Source organism: Tursiops truncatus, chromosome 13 (genome assembly GCF_011762595.2).
Source record: "Tursiops truncatus isolate mTurTru1 chromosome 13, mTurTru1.mat.Y, whole genome shotgun sequence".
NCBI classification, from domain to species: Eukaryota; Metazoa; Chordata; class Mammalia; order Artiodactyla; family Delphinidae; genus Tursiops; species Tursiops truncatus.
In genome coordinates, this window is record NC_047046.1 from 64,103,723 (window position 1) to 64,124,975 (window position 21,253).

At 53.0% G+C, this 21,253-nt stretch overlaps 1 protein-coding gene across 2 annotated transcripts in view; it reads right to left on the reverse strand.

Annotated features, from left to right (window-relative positions):
- Window positions 1-2,241: 2,241 nt before the first annotated feature.
- Window positions 2,242-21,253, reverse strand: part of SMAD7 (SMAD family member 7) — a 31,440-nt gene continuing 12,428 nt past the window's right edge. For both annotated transcript variants that reach the window (XM_019937031.3, XM_019937030.3), the window contains exon 4: window positions 2,242-4,228. In XM_019937031.3, the coding sequence (XP_019792590.2) occupies window positions 3,690-4,228 (539 nt within the window). In that variant the 3' untranslated portion in view covers window positions 2,242-3,689. The remainder of the gene's footprint in view (window positions 4,229-21,253) is intronic.

Genomic DNA, 21,253 nt, shown 5'->3' on the forward strand with positions numbered 1-21,253 from the left:
CGCGGGCGTCTTGTCCTCCAGCACCACGGAGGACACGTGTCCCCTGCAGCAGTCCTAGCACATCAGAGGTGCCCAAGGGATGTCTGCGGTGACGGCAGCTTAGTGCCGTGTACTGCAAACATGGGGTTTCCCCTAAATGTCCTTCTTTCCCTGACCCAGGGTCAGCCACCCCACGGGGGTCCACACGCCCACAGCCCAGTTCCAACCTTGTGGGGCTGAGAGTCAAGTCCAGGTGACAGAGGAGGGTGTGAAGGTGCTGCTGCCACAGCCCCTGCCTCCTGGACCTGGAGGCCCTGCCCACGTAGCTCGCCGGGCAAGCAGCTCGGGGCCCGCCTTCCCGCTGATTTGAGGTGGTGGGACTGGAGTCCCAACAGACTCCACCAAATAACATCTCTACAGGGTTTGGACCAAGGAGTAAGGCCAGAGTCAGCCCGTGAACACCACCACTCCCAGCACTTCCTCGCCGAGTGACCTTGGGCAAGTCTTTTAACCTCTCAAAGTTTCCAGTTTTGCAGGGGGTCCTAGGGAGGATTAAATAATTCCCTTAAACGCTTAACATCATGCCTGGCAACTAGCTAAGCATTCAATAAATGGTAGCTATTATTATTATTAAAGAGCTTCCTGGCATGCTGATGCAAGTTAGAGCAAACGAAAATGCCTTTGACAGCTCCCTAATGCAACACCTTCCACCCCACCCCTCCTCCACCACTACCACCTGGGAATTAATTATAGCCCTCCTTGGGTGTCTTCCAGAGGTGCATTTTACACTTATTCTAGGTTGCAGAACTAGAATAAATGGAGGCAGGTTTCAGTTCAACTGATAAAAAGCTGCCTCAAGTGGTAGTGAGCTCCCCGTCACCTCATGTGAACAAGCTGGCCCAGATGACCATTTGGCACTAAAGCTCTAAGTTAACATTCCTCGCTATACAATTGTATTAGAATTCCCTCGCATTAAACAGTGGTGCCAGTAAGCTGTAATGCTTTGTGTCGTTTGGCAAAATGAAAAATTGGCAATCCTATTTTGGCCCTCCAAAAATTTTTTTCTGAAATTGTACCAGTTTGTGATATCTAAAATCTTAACTCCCACTTCAAAGAGCCCCTTCCTGGGTCTAAGGTTTAAGACCCCCTGACATAGACACCTAAACAGCCCCATTTGGTGCCCGATTTGAACCTATTTCTTGTGCAAGAGGTCTCGAATCTAAAACGTGGCTCAGGGACTTCCCCGGTGGCGCAGTGGTTAAGAATCCGCCTACCAATGCAGAGGACAGGGGTTCGATCCCTGGTCCGGGAAGATCCCACATGCTGCGGAGCAACTAAGCCTGTGCGCCGCAAGTACTGAGCCTAGAGCCCACGTGCTGCAACTACTGAAGCCTGTGCGCCCTAGAGCCCATGCTCCGCAACAAGAGAAGCCCCCGCTGCCAGCAACTAGGCAAAGCCCGTGCGCAGCAACGAAGACCCAACATAGCCCAAAGTTAATTAATTAATTGAAAAATAATAAAACATGGCTCAGATCAGTGAAAATCCCAGGGGCAATACCAGCAAGTGCCACTGGGGCTAAGCTGGGCTGGCCAAGGGAATAGAACTGGAAGAGTTAAGCAGATGCGGAGTAGGGTCTGCCCAGACTCCTTTCAGCCTACTCCACCTCCCGGAGGGCCCAGTACAGAACTTAGCGGACCCAGATCCCTCCCTCCCACCATCAACACTCAGCCCCAGCCTCATCTCTACTCCAGGGCTTCAGCCCTCAGGGAATCTCTCCTGGAACCCAGTGTGGCAGTGACCTTCCTCTGGGAAAGGTGCAGTCGTCTCAGGACTTAATGTAAAGCAAAGGAGTCAGCAAGCAGGAACTGGATGGACCCCAAGTTCTTGGGACTTTACTCCCAGTGCAACCTCCTTCCCAATCATTCAAAATGATATTTCAACTTTTCAGGCTTTGAAAAATCAGCTGTCTTTGTAACTCAGGGCTCCCCGAGGTTGACCCATTACAAATTCAGGACACCCACCAGCTGCACCCTAAGGTTCCTGCCTAACAAGAAAGGTGGTATCTGTGTAGGTACGGGTCTTTCTAGGATGCAAGGAAGAGCAAGGCGTTCCGGATCGTCTCTCCCTTCTGTGGTCCCACCAACCAAGCTTCCTCCCCAACCAAGCTCTGGGAGACCCCAACTGTACCGGATTCTGATGGCTACATCCCGCTGCCCACCCACCAGAAGAAAAAGGAGCTGGAGGACAACATGGAATCAAGTATACATTTTAAAAATTGTTTAATGGAACATAAACTCCTTTAGAAAAACATTCAGCTAGGTGATAACACCCATAGAAAAAAACACCAATCTTGTGTTTATCTGTTTTAATTTGGCATTTGTTATTTGCATTTATATTAAAGCAAAGTGCATCTTTTCTTTATTTTTGTTTATACACATTGCACAATACATAAATAATGATGCTTATAAAACGTCTTCATATTTACAAGTAATAATATATTTATATATAACATAAAATACATTTTTTCTTTAATAAATCTCAGGGTTTTTTTTTCAGGAGTCCTTTTTCTCTCAAAGCACTACAATGCTAAATTTCCAATGAGAATGCTTCTCTTGTTCATTTAAACCTTTGTAGTTAGAAAAATAGCTTATGTTAAAGTCTAAACATGCTCATTGAGCTAAGAGCAGTGTCAACGTATCATACGAGTGTATGAGTTGTAGAAGAAACGGAAGAGTTAGGTGTCAGCTCAGGATGGTACCTTGGGTTAAGATGGACCGAATCCTTCTTGGTGGGGAGTGGGGCGGCTCCCCTCGCTGGTCTAACAGCAGAGCTCAACACACAGGCTGCAGAGGGGAGGAAAGTGCTGAGCTGGTTTTCTGAGTCCAGGAAAAACCTGATGTAACCAGGGCAGGGGAGAGGCGGAGGGGCCTGAGAGGGCACTGGGTGAGCAATACTGTGACGGGGCTGCCCCGGCAGCCCTCGGGAAGCCCATCTCAGAGGTATCCAGGAGCAGATGGCCAAAAAGGAAAGACACGACAACGGCAGCAGGGTGGCCGGAAGGGAGTGAGACAGCATGGAAAAACTGGCAGGGTGGCTTCTAAGAAGCCTGCGGACAGGCCAGTGTCCTAGAAGGGGAGAGGTGGGATGGGGGCTTCCCCAGGCTGGGGGACAGAGCCTTGCTGCTGGCCACTGCTGGGACACCCGCTGCCCCACTGTGCAAGTCCAAGGAGCACGAGGGACACAGCTTGGGAGTGCAAACCTCTCAGCGGTCAACATCCGTAGGAAACACAACAGAGCACACCGCTTCCCCCATCTGCGTACACACACACACACTCTCTCTCTCTCTCTCTCTCTCTCTCTCTCGTACACCCTGACGAGGGCAACGAGGACCCCGAAGTCGAGGCCTGCCCCCCCATTTACAGTGTGTTCGGTGGTACTGATTTTTGCTTCCCCTTTTCACGCCTCGGTGTTCTGCCAACCATACCACCCGCCCCCGCCAAAACCCCGACAATTCTTTTCATAAGCTATTTCTCAAAGAACAAAACAGAACATAAACAAGAACGAGGGGAAGGAGGGGAGAAAAAAGAAAGAAAGAAAAAAAAAAACGACCAAAGAGTTTGCATGAAAAGCAAGCACTCAGGAGGAAACTATTAGCAGCAAAGTAGTTTGGACCGGGCCCGCTAGGCTCCCGCTGTCCTCTCCCCACGTGGCTACCGGCTGTTGAAGATGACCTCCAGCCAGCACGGGCAGCTGCTGATGAACTGGCGGGTGTAGCACTGGCCCCAGCCCTTCACGAAGCTGATCTGCACGGTGAAGCCAGTCCACGGCTGCTGCATGAACTCGTGGTCGTTGGGCCGCTGCAGGCTGTACGCTTTCTCGTAGTCAAAAGCCTTGATGGAGAAACCGGGGAACACTTTGTGTACCAACAGCGTCCTGGAGTCCGGGTTGTCCAGTGTGGCTGACTTGATGAAGATGGGGTAACTGCTGCGGTTATACACCCACACGCCATCCACTTCCCGCGTGAGCTGGATGCCACAGCCGATCTTGCTCCGCACTTTCTGCACCAGCTGACTCTTGTTGTCCGAATTGAGCTGTCCGAGGCAAAAGCCATTCCCCTGAGGTAGATCATAAAAGATATCCAGGGAGGGCTCCTGGACACAGTAGAGCCTCCCCACTCTCGTCTTCTCCTCCCAGTATGCCACCACGCACCAGTGTGACCGATCCCCAGGCTCCAGAAGAAGTTGGGAATCTAGAAAACAAAATGGCGGACATGGTTGGGTGATGGAGCCCCTCCTCTTTACTCTTCCTCCCGAAATCAAGATCACACACAGCCCCATGATCAGCTCGTCTCTCAGGGCAAGACAGAAGGAGGGAATGGGGTGCTGGATGTGCTGCAGGCCGAACAGTCCTCCTACTGGGGCCTGGAAATCGTGACCCAGTGACGGAAGAGCCTTGCCTCTAAGCGTGGGGCTTGCTGGGGAGCCTCTTCCCTCCACTCCCCACACCCTGTCAGAGACCCAGGATACCAGCACGTGTGCCCACCCGGCCAAAGGAAAGCCCCATCGCTGCAGAGCTCAGAAGCCAAGACCACTTAGTATTGGCTGGTCCTAGTTTTAGGGCTAGAAAAGGCCTTACAGTTGGATGGTCTAGAATTACAGTTCTTTAAACTGGATGGAACCTTGAAGGCCAACTGCTCCAGTCCCTTGTCATCCTCACGAGAAAACCTGGACTCAGAAAGCTTGTTGCTCAGGCCCCAGGGATGATGGAACCAGACCTAGACCCCAGGACCACCTGCTAAGCAGTCTTTGTGCTTGTTGTCTCCCAGTTCTCAGATCAGTGCCTTGGTCATAGGAGGCGCTATCCGGGAGGAAAAAAAAACTTTTTTTTTTTTAAAGGAGGAGCCACTGCAGAGTTTATTCCCCGCCACAAATATTTATTTACTTATTTATTTCTTTGGCTGTACTGGGTCTTAGTTGCAGCATGTGGGATCGTCGTTGCCACATGCAGTATCTTTGTTGCTGTGTGTGAACTCTTAGTTGTGACACGTGCAATCTAGTTCCCTGAGCAGGGATCGAACCCTGGCCCCCTGCATTGGGAGTGTGGAGTCTTAGCCACTGGACCACCAGGGAAGTCCCATATCCAGGAAAAATTTTAAAGGACGTGGTTTGGGTTAAAAATATCTATCTTCCTAATAGAAAAATAACTCTCAATGTGTCTGTCAGCGGCAGCTCTGTACACGTGAGTTCAGGTAAAAATGCCAAATCACAACCTGCAAGTTGGTGTCAGCCCAGACTACCTTAACTTCCTGCAGCCCAGACAGAAGACGATGTGTTTAAAGTGGGTACCGCCATGCTTGCAGGGTCCTGCTTGCTGCATCTTCCTTTCTTCCCCTTCCCTCCCTAGAAGCATCTAAAGTCGATGCCCTGCCCCCTTCCTCCCCTGGAGGGCCCACCCCGGCTTTCCTAGACATGCTGCTTCCCACGGGCAGCAGGGGAGACTGGGGTGATTCTGGTAAGGTGACTCCCAAACAGGCGCTCAGAGATCTTTAAAGGGGGGAGCATATGAAAGGAAAGGGGGCCCTGGAGGCTGGCATTCCGACTCCTCTAACTCCTCCTTTAAGCTAGAGCCGGCAGGGCAGGACTCAGACTGGGAACCGTGAGTCTCCCCAGCCCAGCCGGGCTGCAGGAACACTGTGGTTTGTGGTGGCAGGGCGGAGACCGGAAGTCTTGTATTTGTTAACGAAAATGGGGAGAGACAGGGGGAAGGCCTGGCAGGCAGCAGAGGCGGCCTCCTGCCCTCCCTGTAGGTCCCTGCTTCTCACTTACTGGGGTGGGGGGGCTTGGGGCATGAAGTTGGGGGTGGTGTGTGATGTCTTTGGGTTTGATTGGCCTTTTTGATTTTGGAACCACTGAGTTTAGAGCCTGGATGACGATGGGTTATACAGCACAGCAGGGGGGGTTAAAGGAGGGCTCGGGTCTCGACTGTCCTGCTGCCCCAGCAGGCTGGGTAACCAGTGCAGCTCAGCACACCAACTCCTTCCAACGTTAACAGGCATGTAAGGACCTGGGAACCAGTCAGCTGCATTAACTTTACATGGAGGTGTCCTGTGAATAAGTCTGTACAAAGGCGCTCGGTGACCCACTGAGGCAGCCACAAACACCCACCCTGAGCACCAGTTGCCTGGACGCCCCCACCTGGCCTTCAAATGCCTGCCCCGCCAGCTACACAAGACGGGGACGCTGAGGGCTCCTTCCTCCCCTCAACCACCACCCCACCGAAAATCAACACCAGAAACCTGGCCCATCACCCCCGACCCCGACATTCATCTCTGAAGCACAAGTGTGAAGGAGGCTGTGTGCATGGATACGAGCACACTTCGAGTGTGTGTTATGTGAACGTGTGTTTGCATGCGCATACACAGGAACATATGGAAAAACAAGAGAGGTACAAGAGCTCCAAGCAGAAGGTGAGTCATCAGGCCTTAACTTGTTTCTGCAAAGTGTCCATCAACTGCTAATAAACTCGCGAGCGCTAGCAATCTTCTGAACCCTCTTGCCGAGGGAGTTCAGCTCTGAAGGCTATACCAAAGACCCATAACACCCGCATAAATAAAAATGCTCTGACGTCCAAGTTCGCCGTGTCGGAGAAAGCCCTCTTCTGGAAGGCACAGGGCGCCCACCTGCCTGCTTGTTTGAGGCGGGAGAGCGTTTCCAAATATAAGAAGTTCTCACTTATTATCCCAACTCAGGACAACAAACCGGCCTGGAAAGGAAGGCTCAGGAGTCGCTGGGAGGGAAGTTCAGGAGACCCTCAGTGGAGCCTCACAATACTTTGTTTCATGGAGCCCGGCTCCCCTGAAACCTGGCACCCGCCAGAGTATGGGGGTTGGGGGAGTGGGGGGAGGGGGAGGAAGCCTGAAGATTGAGTTGCCCCTGTGCCAGGCCCACCGGCAAGGGGCGGGGGGCGCCTTGTCTGCCTGGGGGCAGAGGAAGCTGGGCGGGGGGTGGTGGGGAGACTGAGGTTGGCCAGTAGAGAGGAGGGGGAATGGGGCGGGGTGAGGGGGCATTCTGGCGGGTTTCTCTTTCATCTGTGCGGCCCGACAATGCATCCAGCAATTTGCTGCCAGACATCCCCTGGAAAAAGAAAAAGCCTTTTTCTGTTGAGGTTAATGGCCCGGCCCAGATAAACGGCAGCGTGTAGGTGTCCCTGGATGTGAACAAGGCCCCTGAAAGCCCACTAGGTGCCCTAATCTGGGGCAGCAGGGCCCCCACGTGTCGCCCCACCATGTCACCCTGCAGTCCCCTAGTGCCCTGATACCTCTTCTTGCTGCTCCTGAACTCCACAGCTCTGAGCACAGAAATAGGCTGTCAGACAAACCCATCACTGGAGCGAAGGCCCCTTTTACACAGCACGCTTCTGGGGGCCCAGTACAACGCCCCAAATGGCCAGTTCAGACTCCGCTCCTTAGCCCTGAAGTACCCGCCGTCTGGGCTCATTTCTAGGAAGCGCTCAGCATCATCTTCAGAGAAGCACAGTTCCTGGAATTGGGCCCACAGCCCACAAGCATCTCCCCACAAAGGTCAGGGCAGACGCTTAGCTCTTGGGGGCTTCCCAGGCCTCCGAGGGAGGAGCTGGGAGGACCCTGCACAGAAAAAAAAAAGGCCCCCTCGTTACAAGGACTGAGGAAGGGTCTTAGTATCCTGGTTGCCGATACTTAACCTCTGAAGGCAAAACTCGCAGTCCCTTGTGAATTTCCCTCAGCTTTTATAACCTTTTCCGGTATTTTCAACTTCTCGCTCCTCAGAAAACTGTACCAGGGGTCTGTTTTAAAACTGTATTTGTGCATTCTAAAGCATCCAAAAGAAAAGCTGTGTTGTCAAAAGCTACCTAATCAGATGCCTGCTCACAAGTTTTTCTTTTTATTACAGTTCAGGGAATTTGTGGACCAACCCCAGAAAAGTGCTGAATCAGCCTAAAATTCCTTTAAGGTTGTTTTTCCCCCTCCCCTTCCCAATTTCCCTTAAAGCATAAAATCTACCCTTTAAAAGCAAAGCGGGAGGCCGTGTGGAGAAGGAGAAGGATTGTGCCTCGTGTTTGCACTTGCATTAGGGAAGACCACTTAACAAGGAGCTCCATGCCTCATACAAAGAGTTATTTAATTACCCTGGTCGTGAATGAACAGACCAGACCCTCCCAGAAGACCAGAGGCTCATGAATGAATCTCATGCCTGGGATCGCAATGGCACAGGGTGACCAGACCCTCAAGGCCTAGGTAAGAGAGGAACTTCCCCCTTTTAAAATTTTTGATTTGAAGGTGTAGGAGATGAAAAAGAAAAAAACTGGAGGGAGGGGCTCCCCTGGTGGCGCAGTGGTTGAGAGTACGCCTGCCGATGCGGGGCGGGGACATGGGTTCGTGCCCCGGTCTGGGAAGATCCCACCTGCCACGGAGCGGCTGGGCCCATGAGCCATGGCCGCTGAGCCTGCGCTCCGCAATGGGAGAGCCCACAACAGTGAGAGGCCCGCGGACCGCAAAAAAAAAAAAAAAAAAAAAAAAGGAGGGAGGGAGACCGCAAAGGGAGGGAAGAAAGGCCAAGTTCAGTGCCTCGACGGTACCATGTCCGGTCTCCAATTTAGGAAGTTGACCATGAGGCCAGAGAGGCAGAACTGTTCCAAAACACCCAGTCCCAGTGGGATTCTGAGAACGCTTGAAGTGAGGCCATCCTACCCTAGCTGTGTCCACACACAGAGGCGGTGCTGATGGGACAGGGGTGGGGGGTCCCCAAGTTTCTGACTTTTCAGGACAGGGACATACTTGGGAAACGAAGCAGCACAGAGAAAGCCACAGAAGCAGGCACCCGCTGAGTCCAATGTGCCCACTGCCAGGGCAACCAGGGGGCTGGAATAAAAGGCGGACGGGTGTGTGTGTGGGGGGGGGGGTCTCAACCCACTCGCATCTCCGCAAGGCACTTGGATTATAAAGGGATTATTTCTCTTACTCAATATTCTGGTTATCCCACGGTGGGATGGGTCTGCGAGCCCCCTCCCCAGTGGTCCAGCAGAGCACCCGGCTGGGGATGGAACCTGGGCAGAAATGGCTGCCTCACGCGGGCTGATGAGGGCAAACGAAGGGCACACATGCAGACCCAGAAGTAAACCCGGCAACCCTGGAACGCAAACGTGGCCACGCCTCGCCCTCTCAGGTCCAGGGCCCTCCCTCCTCAGGACTCCGGCGCCACCAAGGGTTGCCTCATCCTGTCCTTCCCCCTACATCAGTCGTCCCAAAGGTTAACAGCTTCATCGGCCCGGCTCCCCACCCTGGTCAGGAAACTGTTCAGAGAGCAACCAGCTCATTTCAGGGACAAGGACTGAGATAAAAGGGGACTTGGTGCCAACCCGTCCCATCCACTCTCATCCCAAACACAATTAACCAAGTCTCTCGCTGGTCTCTAGTTTTCAGGAGGAAGCAAACACATTAAAAACTTGCTTCAGTGTCTGGGCTCAGTCTGGGTTCTGGGGTCAGCTCTAACCAGCCATGCTTACAACCTCACCCGGGACACAAAAGATGACGCCAGAGCTGCCCCCTCGGATTCTTGGGGCAGCAAAGACAGCTCTGGGGTTGAAAGCAAGCTACCATGGTGGTTGAAACTAACTCAAAACGTTTCAGGTTAACTCTCAGTTACCCAGAAAATGCTCAGACCCAACCCATCACCGCTACCCCCAAGCTCCTACAACCAAATGCATCAGAGAATGAACTCTGGCTGGTAGAAGGCAGGACGGAAAAGTTGGATTTTTTTTTCAGAGCTCTGCAACAAGGTTCTCCGCTGAGGCGGCTGGGCTGGGGGTGCCACAAGCTCTCCTTCAAAGGCCAGGGTGCTTCTTCAGGTCCCTGGGCCCAACCTCACTCCTCAGCGAGTTCTACCCGCCACGAGCTGACCAGCTATGGAGTCAGACACTCCCCCCTTCAATCTGCCTCCCGTGTCACCTTGGTGGTGACTTGAGCTCATCTCTAAAATGGAGCTCCCAGTACTGGCCACACTGGCATTGTGACAATTTGATGAAAAGCAGCCAGAGGTCAGGGCCCGGCCAACAGCCACCGCGGAGGGTCTCAGCTCTTAGGGGCATATTATCTCTTAGGTTCTCCAGATGCTCGGAAAATGCTGACAACTCTTCGCCCCCCCCCCGCCCCCAGATGGGACAACAGTTCTGGGCTGATACCTTCACCTAACGAGCATTTACTATGTATAGTTCTGTTGAAAGGGGCTCACAGAAAGGGGACCCTGAGAGGCTGCACGGTATTACCATTCCTATGTTAAAGGAGGGGCAATGAGACACACATCACCTGCTGCAAAGCGGAGCTGGGTTCAAGGCCAGAACATTGGCTGGTGTGAGCTGTGTGTGGGCGGCCACCTCAGGCCTCAAAAGCCACCAGTCCCCTCCAAACACTAGAGGGGAAGACAAGTGTCCTTCCCAGCCCACTGTGGAAATGCTATGCCTACCGTGGCCCCCGAGGATGGGGTCCAACTCCTTCGCACCAGGCAAGCCAGGAGTGAAACGGCTTTTTTGCCAGCAAGCTGCTGCTCTTGCGACCTTGGCCAAGCGGCTTTGCCCCTCAGAGTCTCAGTCTGACCAGCCCACAGCTGGGGCAAAGGCGGCTGGGGCAAAACAGCCCCATGGGCCCCCTTCTGGCTCTGATGGTCTCTGGCTACACTGTGGGTTTCAGTATTCAACAACACAGGTTCCATTTATTTCTACTACCTTCTGGAGAGTAAGAAAATCACTTCGCGGATCAGGGCACGTTTTCGCATTTCATTTGCAACAATAAAACAAAACAAAATCAAAAGGGAAAGGAGATTTGAGTCAGATTTGGCCGTGTCCATCTATAAACCAACTTTTTTTTTTCATTGCAAAGAGTTAACAAACTCGTGTTCTTTCTGTGTCGTCATTCATGGCCCCCAGGAAGAGGTGAGTGTCCGGGGAAGGGTCTCCTATATCACCATCTTATTTCCAATGCCCACCCATGCCCGGCGCCCTGAAGCTTCTCAGCCATCATCACCCTCCTTCCTCTTGCAAACTCCCCTGGGCTGACATATTTGGCAGGTCCTACTCGTCTAGAAGACTGATTCGTGACTGTGCCTTACAAACTGTGATGAGTAATCAGTTACTAGAGCTAAAAAGTACTTCCCTACTCCCCCAACGGGCCACAGCCCCACCTCCTAAAGCCCCTCAAACGGCCCAAGTCGGAGGCCCCCAGCCCAGGGGTCCCTCCTGAGAGCAGTGTTTTGCCATCAGAGAATATAATTAAGGGTAGCGCCGGGGAAGGGGGGAAGCCACACAGATCAAAAGCTCCCATCTGTCTCGCCAGCCGGGCTGACGCGGCTTCCTGTGCCCCAGCCTTCAGCCATGCAAATTATAGCGTGTACCCGGCTGCCTGCCTTCTGAGGAGGCCAGCTCTGCCCAGCTCCGAGAGGCCTCAGAGGAAGGGTGGGGACTCCCAGCCCGGCCAACTCCATTCATAATATTTACAGTAAATGGGCCTCCCTGGCTGGTGGTTAGCGTGCATCCAGCCTTGTCCTTTTCAAGTCTGAATTTCAAGTCTCTTCCACCCCAGGGTGCATCACCAAGTTCCCACCGTCGTCCCCCCCACCAACTTAACTCAGCAGCTCCCTTCAGAAAGAGGGGTCACACACTTGCATACAGAGCCCCCAGACCTGCCTGCACGGGGGCATTATCTGCTCACCTGCCTGCCCCCTGGGGAGGATCCTGGCCACTCCCCGGAAGACAAAGCAAGGAGGACGTGCACACAACAGAAGGGTATGCACGTCACATCTCTAACCCACCCACCCCCAACCCGGGGAGAGTCCAGAAACCCCCCCAAATTCCACGCGTGGATTCCCAACTGGTGATGCGCCTCCCCTCGCAAACACAGATCCAACGAAGGAAACTACTCTTAAACCACCAGGAAGTCCCTCATTTTCTCCTTTTTACTGACCACTTGTAAGTACGCTGGCTACGCGTTAAAGAAGCTTAATAAACACAGACGCACAATCAGCCAGCTTTCCGAAAGGACACAACCCCCAGAGGTGCAGGACAGTTTTTTCCTGGTTCTGCAGGTCTGGGGGCTCTGCGGAAGCAGCTTTTGCTGTGGGTCTCAATTGAATAAAGCCCCCGAGCTGCACGGACCCTCCAGGCTCCCTGCAAGGTATTCCAGCCCCAGACGCGGGCCCTGCCCCACCCCGTCCTTCACACAGCTCCAGCTCAACTCTCGTTTTTCTGGAGGGTAGAGAAACCTTCCAAAGAAGAGGAAAAATCCAGTGAGAAACAAAAGTCCTTTTCATCCCTCCCCTCCCCCAGCTCCCCTTGTTCCATAACAATTATGAAAACTGTTGGATGGGATGGCATTTTGAACACTTACTGCATTCCGGCCAATAAATTCCAGCACTGGATCTGATGGAAAAGCCTTCCCTCTCCGGCCAGCTCCCTGGCTCCCCGCCCCCTGCTCACTCCCAGCCCTCATTCCTTCTTTCTTTACAACCCAACACCAGGGCCTGGCCAGGGCCGCACTGTACTTACAGGGAAAAACAAAGTACGACAGAGTGGAGACAGTGTGCAGACTGGAAAAGTTAATCATCACTTCTGTCTGCCTCCGTAATCTGATCTCCCTGGCTTTGACACACTCACTGCTCAGCCATCCCAGCCCTTTCACCCCCAAAGCACCCAGGACCTCCTAGGCGTGAGCCCCCCCTCACGGGCCCTCCCACCCCTTAGCCTCCAGTGAGGAGGCCAGGGGTATGAAAGCCCCCCTACCCTGGACCATTGTCACAAGGCCACCACTGCTCAGTGCTGTGTGCTCCACATTTCGGAGGACTCTGGGCCTCACGTGAATGCGGGCTCCAATCTGGCCTGTATTCCTGCAGAGAGCCAGGCCACCCCTCCTCCGCTGTCCTCCTCCCCCCACCCCATGCCACTCTCCTCTCACTCCCCCTGCCCCAGGGCTCCCCCTCGAGTCCACCCAGTTGCCCCATGGGATCTGTGATCCGTCTATGCAGACACTCAAGTCAGGATGGCCCTGCCTCAAAAAACTCAACACAGAATTACCACATGACCCAGCAATTCCACTTCTGGGTATATGCCCAGGAGAACTGAAGCAGGGTCTTGAAGAGATACCTGTTCACCCATGTTCACAGCAGCATTATTCACGATAGCCAAAAGGTGGAAGCAACCCAAGTGGCCACTGAAGGATGAACGGATATCTATAAGCATTTAAAAAGAAAAGCAAGTCTGACACCTACTACAACATGGATGAATCTTGAAGGCCTTACACTGAGTGAAATAAAACAAATACAAAAGGACAAATACTGTATGAATCCACTCATATGAGGAACCTGGAACAGTCAAATTCATGTCAGGAGCTGGGAGGAGGGGGGACTGCCATATTAGTGTCTAATGGGCACAGTTTCAGTTTCGAAAGGTGCAAAAGTTCTGGGGGTGGATACCGGTGATGTTTGCACAACCACGGGATGGACTTAATGCCATTGAACTGTACACTTAACAAGGGCTAGAATGGCAAATGCTGTGTATATTTTACCACAAAAAGAAAAAGGCCCGCCTCTCCTAATGCTCTCGTGTACACCCTGCCTTCTTGCGTACAAGGGATTCCATGGGATGGGGCTAAAGGACCCCTGGAAATGTATGCACATGCATTTTTCTGGGGAAAGTTCCTTCAACTTTCATTCATTCTTGGAAAAGTCTGCAAACCTCAAAACGTGAAGAACTACAGCCTTTTCCTTCGCCGGTGGAAGAGGCCATTAGCTACCCACCACCTCCGCGAAAGGGGTCTTATTCTCACACACCTTCAAATCCAAGCACCGAAGATCACAGGATTTCATTCAGTACTGCAAGGGACTTGGAGGCCAGGTCCAACTGCTTATTTTGTAGATGAAAAAACTGAGGTCCAGGACACAAAAATGGCTCAGTGAAGGCCATGCAGCCAGCTGACGACTGTGCCCCCGTCCTCAGCCCAGGAAAGCAGGCCAGCCCCAGGGGACTGAAATTTGGAGGGTGGGCGCTTTCCCTCCCATTGTAATTCTCTCCAAGCCCCCTCCTGGGGCATCCGACAAACACTTGAAATGGGGGTCGGCTTCTGAATCTTTGCAAGCCTCCCCCCAAATCCAGGCCTTTTCCCAGGAAACACCGCCCCCCATCCACAGTGGGCCTTTAACTGTGATCCCACTGAGCTGAGGCCCATCTGTTTTTAACAACTGTATACTGTGCACCCAGATCACAGGAAGAACTCAACTCCTGCTTTTCCCTCTTGGTTACTGATTAATGAGGGGGAGGGGCCGTGCTGGCTACGAGGCTGCCCTGGGGCTGGCAAGGTCCCCAGGCGCTTTCTGAGCTGAGCGGCTCTTCCTGGCCCTCTCTAGCCTCAGAAGCTCACTGGGGAAGGTGACCGCAAGGTGGGAAAGGGTGACTGGAGACGGTAATTTAACGCTCCAAGTGGCAGATGCAGAAAGGTGAGTTTACTGACAGTACAGTCTTTTCTTGGCGTTGTCTTTTTTTTTTTTTTTTGCTGTCCAAGGGCCTCTCACTGTTGTGGCCTCTCCCGTTGAGGAGCACAGGCTCCGGACGCGCAGGCTCAGTGGCCATGGCTCACGGGCCCAGCCGCTCCGCGGCATGTGGGATCCTCCCGGACCGGGGCACGAACCCGTGTCCCCTGCATCAGCAGGCGGACTCCCAACCACTGCGCCACCAGGGAAGCCCTTGGCGTTGTCTTTTTTTGTTCCTGTTGAACGTCCACCCCAAGTTAAAAAGTAAAAAGGCAACACAGAAATGAGCAAACACGAGAGACACCAACAGTCCCTGGCCTGGTGATCTGAGTGCTCACGTCTGAATGACAGAAACTCCCCATTTTGCAAGAGGAAAACTGGAGTTGAACTCAGTTCTTCCCTTACTACCCTGGATCTAACCAAAGGCCAAAAGAGCTCTCCCGACTCCACAGAGGAGCAAGGATGATTAATTAAAATCAGTGAGCTCCAGTAGGCCTCGGGGGAACGGCCAGGGGCAGGATGCGCAGTGAAAATGAAACCCCTTGGTAACTGGGTATTAGATTACCTCACGTAAACCCACCCACAGGCGGGCCAGCCAGAGCTTCACACACTGGCTGGGACCTCAGAAATGAACTTGACCATCAGATTTTAAATTGAAAAGCAATGTTGCATCCCCAGATGGTCCTCATGGGAATCAAGCCCACCGGAATTATAAAAAAAGTCCAAGTCCTGGGCTTTGAAAATGTCCCACCTCCCCTGTGGCTGTAAAGACATAAATGCTAACATTCCAGGTGCCCATGCCACCCCCGCCCTGCCCCTTGGCTGGTCACCTCCACTCTGCTGGGCTCCCAAGTACCACCAGGGTCTGGATTATAACCCTACCTCCTGCTGTTGCAGCTCTTATCTCACAATCAACAAGTGGGGGGGGCGGGAATAGAAACAGAACCAGAGGAGGCAGACCTCTGTTTATCCACAAGCTTTGCTTTATCTCAACTCTCAACAGACCACACAACCGAAGCAGAGAAGCTGTGCTGGCCCTGCGTGCTCAAACAATCTCCCCAGGGTACCATCCCTGCACCTCCCCCGTGTCTTACAACACCTCACCCCATGGCTGAGAAGCTGCCCTGTGCCTGCCTCCAGACAGAGCCACATCCTGTTCAAGGACCCTCCATCTCACTGACCCCAAAGCACCTTCAGACAGACCATTACGTCTGCAGAGTCCAAGAACTACATCCTCCATGCCTGGCAAAGCGTGGCACATAGTAGGTGCTCAGTAAATAATCGCTAAATGATTGGACCACGGGGACACGCTGGCTTCTCCGAAAGCGGCTGCACCACCACCGCCCCCCAGGCCCCAGCTTTACACCTGGCTGAGCGTGGCCCGTGAGAACCCACCTGGGAGCGGAGCGTGCCTTCCAGGCAGGGGTCAGCCAGAAAGGCCTAGGTCTGGCCCCAGGCTCCCCATGGAGGCGGGAAAAGAGCCCCTGTCCTCAGCTACTTCCCTGCCAGCTGCGGCTGATCCCGGGAGGTGTTTCCAAGCCAGGCGCCGGCCAGGCAACCTCTGTGGGCTCACCACCTGCCCACAGCATTCTGCCTTGGCGTCCTGCTCTGTTTGGACAAGTTAGCCTCACCGAATGTTCAACAATGCTTTTACACACCCCAGGGCTCTTGTTGTGTTATGAAAACAAAACAAAGCCCACTAAGGAAAAAAGCTGGGGGTTGGGGGAAAATGGGGAGCAAGCCAGCCACACACAGATCTCTTTCTTTCTGGTCTCCATCCTAAAGATGGCTCCTTGACAGCCCGGGTCGGGGCACTGTCCCATGTTACGAGAACAATGACATTGTCCCAAGAGGGGACTTAGAAACCCAGAGATGAATAAATGAAAACTGTTTTCACACCCAGCACAATACCACCTTCTGCACAGCACTGTGGGGCTGCACAAGCCCTCTTTCTAAAGGGGGAAGCTTCTTGGTGACTGAGGGCCGAGTTACCCCCATCCCCCAGGGCTAAGCACAGCTGTACCAGGGGAGCTGTCTTCTGTCACCTCTTTACCGCTCACCAGAGTCCTAGCGATAGGCAGTCAGGAAGCTAAAGGAGGGACTCCTTGGGCAAAATGAGGCCCACTGCTAGTAAATAAAGGCAGCCCCAGCCTGCCAAACGCCAGGCACCTTGGTGAGGGGAAGGTCATGCTGGGGTGAACAGGCTAAGGGTATCCGTAAATTCCCACCCACCCCTCCCCCCAAAAAAGAGGTTTTTTTTTTTGCAAGTTAAAACTGAGCTAATGACACTGGGTGGGGCTCAGTGTCTAAGACTGTGCAGCCAAACCAAAATTCACTTCCAGCCAAGAGCTGCTCAGCCTCCCCATTTGGGGAAGGAAGCTGCAACACTCATGAAAGATTCTTAGTATACTGGGCAAGAAGGCTGCAGTTAGCATTTCAACTGAATGTGACCCTTCTGGTAAAATATTTTTTTAAATAATAAAAATAACATAAAGTTCTCAAACAGCCTCTTTCTTAAAGAAAATGGCCCAGAAATTCTCATGGGAGTGGAAGGAAAGAAGGGGGAAAAAATACAAAACAAAACCGGGCCGGCCTCCTCTCAGCCACTACCTTTCACGAACAACTTTTTTTCTGGAGTTCTTCTCATAAAAGGAATGATGCCATTTCCTGTCTTGTCCCAATACTTCCTGTTCACTTACAAGGTGAAAGTTATCACCCTGTTTTAAACAGCTGTCCTAAACTCCACAGAAAGTTCCTTTTTCCATCCAGTGCCCCATCCCGGTCACAAAATCTCCCCATTTTAGAATATAAACGCTATCATGGTCTACAGTTGGCTTTAAGAAAAAGCCTCATTCTCTCTATGGTAGACACTGAATCTTCAGTCGCAGCCGCCCCAGAAAGTGGGCTAGGGGCACAGACCCCCGTGGGGAGAAGCGAAGGGGGCTGGGGGCATCACCCCCAACGAGCCACCGTGTTTAGGTAGAGTTGCCGCCACCAAGGGAATATTCCTTTCTTGGTGTGTTAGCCGCTAAATTGAGAACTGTGCCTCAGCAGTTAATAATATCTTCCCGCTGAAAATAGCCCGGAGAGGAAGCCTGTCTGTGACAGTAGGCACACAGCCAGACGGGGCTAGCCATTCAGTACTGAGCGAGAGAGATGGTAGGGCCAGTGGTGACCTCCCAGTGGCCACGCTGTACAGTATCCTTTCACAAGGCTCCTGCAAAGGGAGGGCTCCCGGGCGAGTCACCAGCCTCCTCTACCCTGCAGCCCTATAACCTCGGTGAAGCTGTCACATCAACTAGGGTCTTAGGCAGCAGGACCAGAGGAGGGGGCCAATCACTCAGCAGGGTGGGTCAGGACGACTCCAGGCTTTGGGAGAGCCGCCCCTACATGGCTGGTTACCAGTCCCCGGGCCGCCCAGAGGAAAACAGCATCTGGGGCAGAGAAGGAGCGAGGGCGCTCACTTCCCCTGCAGAAAGGTCAGCCTCGGAAAATGAGCCACAGGGAACTTTCCTGTCTCTCCTTTCTGCAACCAGGATGGAAAAGAAAAGGTTGAAAAATCACGGAGACAGACAGGCCCGTGACTGTGGGCCCATCCCTGGAGACCTCAGAGGTGCTCTGGAAACAAGCGTCTATCTACAGATCTCAGGCACCTAACTGAAGTCTCCATTTTCATTCTCCAGAGCCAGTGTTCTTTATTGAATATCTAAATACCTGCATGCATTTAAAAGCTACCACAGGTCACTACTTTTTAACACTGTGGCAAGACAGGTGTAACACAACATTTACCGTTAGTGACACCGAGAGCACTCGCAGAGCTGAGCAACCATCACCACTACCTAGTTCCAGAACATCTTCATCGCCCTGAAAGGAGACCCTGTCCCGTGGGTCACTTTTACCATGTCATCCACTACAACAAAGCCAATGGGAGGAAGAGGCAGAGTTAACACACCTTGTCAAGTTTCTACAATCGAGTGAAAGTCTTAGTTGAGAAGAGGCTCAACAAGCAAGGTACTCGAATTCTTCCCTATAGGAGCACAGGCAGAATCACAGAACCTGCACAGCCACCAAAGATACTCTCCAAAAAAAAAAAAAAAAAAAAAGATACTCCCCCACAGAACACAGACCCTTTTCCCCCTTACACCAGGGGCTCCCCAACTTGTCTGCACCTTGAAATCATCTGGGAAGCCTCAAAGAATACTGATGCTGGGATCCTGCCAACAGACTGTGACTTGGAAGCTCCCAGGGGTCCCGATGTGCAGACAAGTCTGGGGACCACCACCCTGCGCCTTTTTTTCTCCCACCAGCTTAAGACACCTGCTGTGAAGTGGCCTGGCAATCACAGCACTGTAGGTGCAATATCACGGGATAGTTAACAGCAGCAATAAAGAAGCAAAGGGAGCCAAACTTGATCATGAATCCTTTGGCATTCCCTCCCTTTTCACTGCCCCCCTAGCTCTGGGCCACAGGTTCAGAAGTCCACGCAGCCACTGCTGGGCTCTGCTAAGAAAAAGCCTCCCTGGGGAGAGGGTGTTAGTGCCCTAAGACAGCGGCCAAGAGCTGCACCGGAACCTGGCCCTCACCTGGCCCCTGCCCCTTCGCGGGACAGCCCTGCTCTGCTTCAGGGACGGGGTGCATGAGGCAGTGGCCCATGTAGTCCGGCTGGCAGAGCAGCCCCAATTTGCTCCAGAGACTTTAAATGCTGTCACCCTGCATTTAACCCCTGCCTGACTGCCCCATTCTTTCCAGGATAAAAGGGGTTTTCACAGTGAGCCCTTCTCCGGGGTTGAGTGCATGACCTCAAGCCTTGCAGAAGAGGCAAACGGCCTGAGCTGCTGTCCCTGACTGGTCTTCACTGGGGAGTGGGTGTGCACCAGGTGAGCCGGCCGGGGACTGAGTCGTCAGCCTGGCATTTAGGGACATATGGGTCCCTAGAGATTCAGACTGTCACTCCTCACCTACATGGCTGGGGAGAGGAAGGGGAGAGGATAGGTAAGGAGCTCAATCATGGTTACATGTGCTGGCGCTTCTGCCTCCCCCCAAGCCCATGCTCAAGGCCACTTGGATGAACTCAATCCACCCCCACCCCACCCCCCATGGCATTAGAGACTCCAGCGAAACCACAATCTGCTTGTTCCCAGGCACGGGAAGGAGAGATATAAAAACACAGCAATAGGCACCCGAGGAGATTCCCAGCTTGCCATCACCATTCCCAACCAGACAACAAATGCAGCTGAATAACTTTCCTTAAAAACAGGATGGGGCACTCTTTCCTAAGCTACTTGGTTTGAGCCCAAGTTGACTGTGGACTGAGCCAGGACCACATTTTCAGATTATGTAGGTGTTTTTGAAGACTCTCCTCCGAGGCTCTCATAGACGCCAGCAGAGATTAAAGAAGAGGAAAGAACCTTTCCTGGAATGGATGCTGACCTAAGGACATTCCCATCACCCAGGAACTAGAAGCGAGACACGGATCTGAAGACCTTAGCAAAGGAGCTGGCCTCCCTTGGGTTGGTGGGACGGTGTCTCTCCGATAAGCATGATTTTGTCCAGCCAAGAGATGGGTTCCTCAACACCCTCCCCCAGACACATCGGTACTACACCTCCACTGCCTCGCACCTCCCTCCCTGAAATCCAGGGTGGCACCTCTTTTGAAGTTTAAACGACTACAAATGGGGGCTTCCCTGGTGGTGCAGTGGAGAAGAATCTGCCTGCCAATGCAGAGGACACAGGTTCGATCCCTGGTCTGGGAAGATCCCACATGCCGCGAAGCAACTAAGCCCGTGCGCCACAACTACTGAGCCTGTGCTCTAGAGCCCGTGAGCCACAACTACTGAAGCCTGCATGCCTAGAGCCCGTGCTCTGCAACAAGAGAAGCCACTGCAATGAGAAGCCCACGCACCCTAACAAAGAGTAGCCCCCCGGGCTTCCCTGGTGACGCAGTGGTTGAGAGTCCACCTGCCGATGCGGGGGACACAGGGTCGTGCCCCGGTCCGGGAAGATCCCACATGCCATGGAAGCAGCTAGGCCCGTGAGCCATGGCCGCTGAGCCTGTGCTCCGCAACGGGAGGGGCCACAACAGTGAGAGGCCTGCGTACCGCAAAAAAAAAAAAAAGAGTAGCCCCCCACTCACCACAACTAGAGAAAGCCTGCGTGCAGCAACGAAGACCCAACACAGCCAAAAATAAATAATTTTTAAAAAATGACTACAAATGACGCTGGCCTCTAATCCCTGCCTTAATCAGCGAGGCCCATATGTCTGAGGCCCAACCAGCTTTAGACACCAATATACAAAGGAGGAGGCTGGGTCTGCAGCTGGAATTCACAAGTGAGGTGGTATTTCTTCAAACCCCTCCCACCCCACCCCACTACCCCGAATCAGGACAGCAGACAAGCTAAATGAAAGCTCCCCCCTAGAAACTCCAGATGGAGGCTGCAAAGATGACAGCTTCGAACACATGCTTTTAATTACCAGTGACACAGTGAAAGCTCTGGGAGCAAATCCTTTCCACTTCCACCATCGAGCTGAACCTAGAAGCTTCCCATCTACGTAAGACCTCTCCCAGGTGGGTATTCTTGAGCCAGGATACGTGCCAGCAACAAGGGTTTGTCCTACACGCCTTTCCAAAAGCACCATACCCAGATCCCAATTCAGAACCAATCCAAACACGCCCCGGGCCCAGAGCACATATCCTTGTGGAGAAACCGTCTCCGAGGTCCACCTACCC